Here is a 3211-nt window from a genome sequence, read left to right as displayed (position 1 = left end):
CTCCTCTGCCCTGGCTCCAGCAGCTCCACGTTCTGCTGCTGTTGTTGCCCAGGGCTGGGGCAGCTCTGCAGGTGGGGTCTCACCTGAGCGGGGCACAGGGGCAGAATCCCCCCCTCCCCTGCTGGGCACCGATGGATTTTGGGACTGGGACCTGTCCAGYACCACCGAGCCCAGAGCAGGAGGTTCTGTGCAGATGAGGAGCAGTCCAGAGCCAGAGCAGGGTCACCCCTGGACAGAGACCCACCCACCCAAGGGAGGTGGCCGCTGTCCCCATCGGTTCCTGCTCCTGTCCCCTCCTGGGCCCAAAGAGGAATGGGTACCAAGAGGCTCCAAACAGGGAGACACCGTGGGGAGCACAAGGTTTCATATATAGTAAAAAGTCTTTATTAAGAAGGCTTTGAAGTCAAAAAATAAAACTCTTGATACAATTTTCATAACCGTCAAGTCAGCTCAGCAAATATATAATCAGTACTTTAGCCATGTAAGGTTAAAGGTCCGTTATTTTCTTTTTAAAATAAAATATATTTTAGTTTTTAAAATTTATTCAATAAAGTACATATTTTCCTATAAATTCCCTACATATACATAAAGAGGTAAAAAATAAAAAAATAAAACTAAAAAGAAAAAAAAAAGGAAAACTGAAAATGAAACAAAAAATAAAACCCCAAAACCAACCACAAAATAAAATGGAGATAGAAATCTGGTTTTTGTGACATGGTGTGTTAACTGTGCCCCCTCCATCCCATGACCTCCTGACCTCACATCAGATTTTGGGCAGTTTTCACATTGGCAAAATACAAGATAGACCTGCATTACGAAAAAAAAAAAAATATATATTTTTATAGAACCACTGAGAATCATCCAAAAAAATAACTACATACAAAAAGGAACCACCAAAAAAAAAATTGTTATAATAATAATAGAATGATTTTAAAAAAATAAAAGACAACCCTTGCGTGTCCTAAAATAAAAAGTGCAACCGGACCTTTTCTTTCTGGTTATTTCAGTTTGCAAACGGAATACTGGTATTTGGGAAGGACTGGTGGAGAACAGCCGGGCTCCCTCCCCAGCCCCACAGCCAGGTGAAGAGTTAAAGCTATTCTGTAAACATCGGAGTTTCCTCCTCGCGGAATTCACGCCCCTCTTTCCTCATCCTCATCATCTTCTTCTTCTTCTTCTTCTTCGGCCCCTTCGCCCCCACCCTCCCGACCCCCCGGATTCGGCCTCCCCCCGCCCCCGCCACGCCCTCCGTGCCTCTCCAGCTCCTCGCCGCCGCCTCGCCCCCCTCCCCGCCCCGTGCGCCCGTCAGATCCATTATTAAATAAAAAGCTCGGTTTCAACAGTTTGAAGTCCTTAAAACGCCGTGGTGTTGGGGTGGAGGAGGGGGGGCCGCCGGGCCAGCCCCCGGGCTAGGAGAAGATGTGGATGGCTTGGGTGGCGGGCGCGTGGCACGCGGGGCACTGCGGCTGCGCCCGGCCGCAGATGCGCAGGGCGCACTCCATGCAGAACAGGTTGTGGCCGCAGGGCACCAGCGCGGCCATCACCTCGCTCTCCAGGCACACCATGCACTCCCGCGAGCTCTTGCGGTGCCCGTCCGAGCTGCTCGAGTCGGTGGGCGAGCCCGAGGCGGCCGAGATGCTGCCGGGCAGCGAGGAGGAGGAGGAGTAGCCGGTGCTGTTGGAGAAGGAGGAGAGCGAGCCCTGGGCGGGCAGCCAGGCCAGGGCGCCCGCGGGGTCGCTGGGGATGCGCCGCGCCGAGGGGTGCTCCAGCGCCGCCGCCCCGCTCTCGGGCAGCGTGGGCGAGTGGCGCGGCGTGGCCGGGCCGCTGTTGCGTCTCTGCGAGCCGTTGATGGAGGAGCAGCTGCTGAAGGCCTGCAGGGGGTTGCCCGAGCGCTCGAAGGGCGACCAGATGGCAGCGGTGGGCGTGGTGAGGTCGAGGGCCAGGAAGTCGAAGCCGAAGTCGCACTCRTCGGAGCCCAGCGGGGCCGGGGGCTCGCTGAAGGTGCTGTAGGGGCTGGTGGGGCTGGCGGCCGCCACGCGCCCGCTGTAGAAGGACTCGGTGGAGCCGCTGCCCAGCGAGCTGAGGCTGTCGTTGCGCAGCGCGGCCGAGGGGCGCTGGGCGCCGTGAGGAGCYTTGGCCCACGGGGCGGCCGCGCCGCCCTGCAGCTCCAGACAGACGTCGGTGCCGTTGGAGTGGAAGTCGTTGTCGGCGTTGACGTCGATGAAGGAGCCTGTCCGCATGGTGATGTGCGCCTCGATCTCCTCGCGCGCCCGGTCCACGTTCTCGGGCATGCCCGTCACCTCGAACACGGGCTCCTTGTCGCGGCTGGGYGTCACGATGTARGTGTGCGTCTGCTGCTGGATRCGCTTGATGGTGGCTCCCTTGGGCCCCACCACCAGCCCCACCACGCGGTAGGGCACCCGCACCTGGATGGTGGTCTGGCCCGGCAGGTTGGGTGGCCCCTGCAGGGCTCCTGCCAGCCCGTTGACCTTGTTGCGYGTGGCCCGGATCATGGAGAAGTGCTCGGCGGCCGACAGGATCTCGCGCTTGGCCATCTCCACGTCCTCCTTGCGGCCGGTGACGATGAACACGGGCTCCTCACCCCTCACCGGCGTCTTGATGTACGTGTTGGTCTTGGCRCGCAGGGCTTTGATCTTGCAGCCTGCAGAGCGAGGAGAAGGGGGGGACACGTGAAACATCGATGCTGGGACCTCCGGGGTGACCCTCTGCTCACCCAGCATGGGGACACCACGGACAGGTCCCTGTGGCTCCGCACGTGCAGCACAGACACCCTCGGAGAGAGGGATCCCTCCAACCTCAGAGGCAGATGGGAGCTCATGGCTCAGTGCTGGGGGGCTGCCCAGGCTTCTCCAGGCTCCTGGCACCATTCTGACCCTCTGGGGACCAGCAGGAGGCTGGCAGCCCTGCTCCAGAGGGCTGGGACAGGTGTGGGCAGAGGTGCCATGGCAGGGGCCACTGAGGGGGTGAGAACCTGGATTAATTCCAGGGAGTTCAAAGGAAAAAAAGATTAATTTGGGAGTTCAAAGGAAAAAAAGACGCCAAGATGGAAAGGAAGGAAAAGGGTGTTTGGATCCTGCAGGTCCTCTTACACCTCCAAATCAGCAGCTGAGCCTGAGAACAGCCCTGGCTGCACCCACAGAGAAATGGGGGAGCTGGGGAGGCGGGCACAGCCCCAAGGGAGGGATCCCCA

The 3211-nt window shown here is 58.4% G+C and overlaps 1 protein-coding gene across 1 annotated transcript in view; it reads right to left on the bottom strand.

Annotated features, from left to right (window-relative positions):
- Window positions 1-1228: 1228 nt before the first annotated feature.
- Window positions 1229-3211, bottom strand: part of MEX3D (mex-3 RNA binding family member D) — a 14040-nt gene continuing 12057 nt past the window's right edge. The window contains exon 2 of the mRNA XM_057387071.1: window positions 1229-2662. Coding sequence (XP_057243054.1) covers window positions 1410-2662 — 1253 coding nt within the window. The 3' untranslated portion in view covers window positions 1229-1409. The remainder of the gene's footprint in view (window positions 2663-3211) is intronic.

The sequence above is a fragment of the Malurus melanocephalus genome, unplaced genomic scaffold (assembly GCF_030028575.1).
Source record: "Malurus melanocephalus ecotype Western Australia unplaced genomic scaffold, MMel_1.1 scaffold_1125, whole genome shotgun sequence".
Lineage (NCBI taxonomy): Eukaryota > Metazoa > Chordata > Aves > Passeriformes > Maluridae > Malurus > Malurus melanocephalus.
The sequence above is the reverse complement of the archived record's forward strand: the minus strand, read 5'-3'. Positions and strand labels throughout refer to the sequence as shown.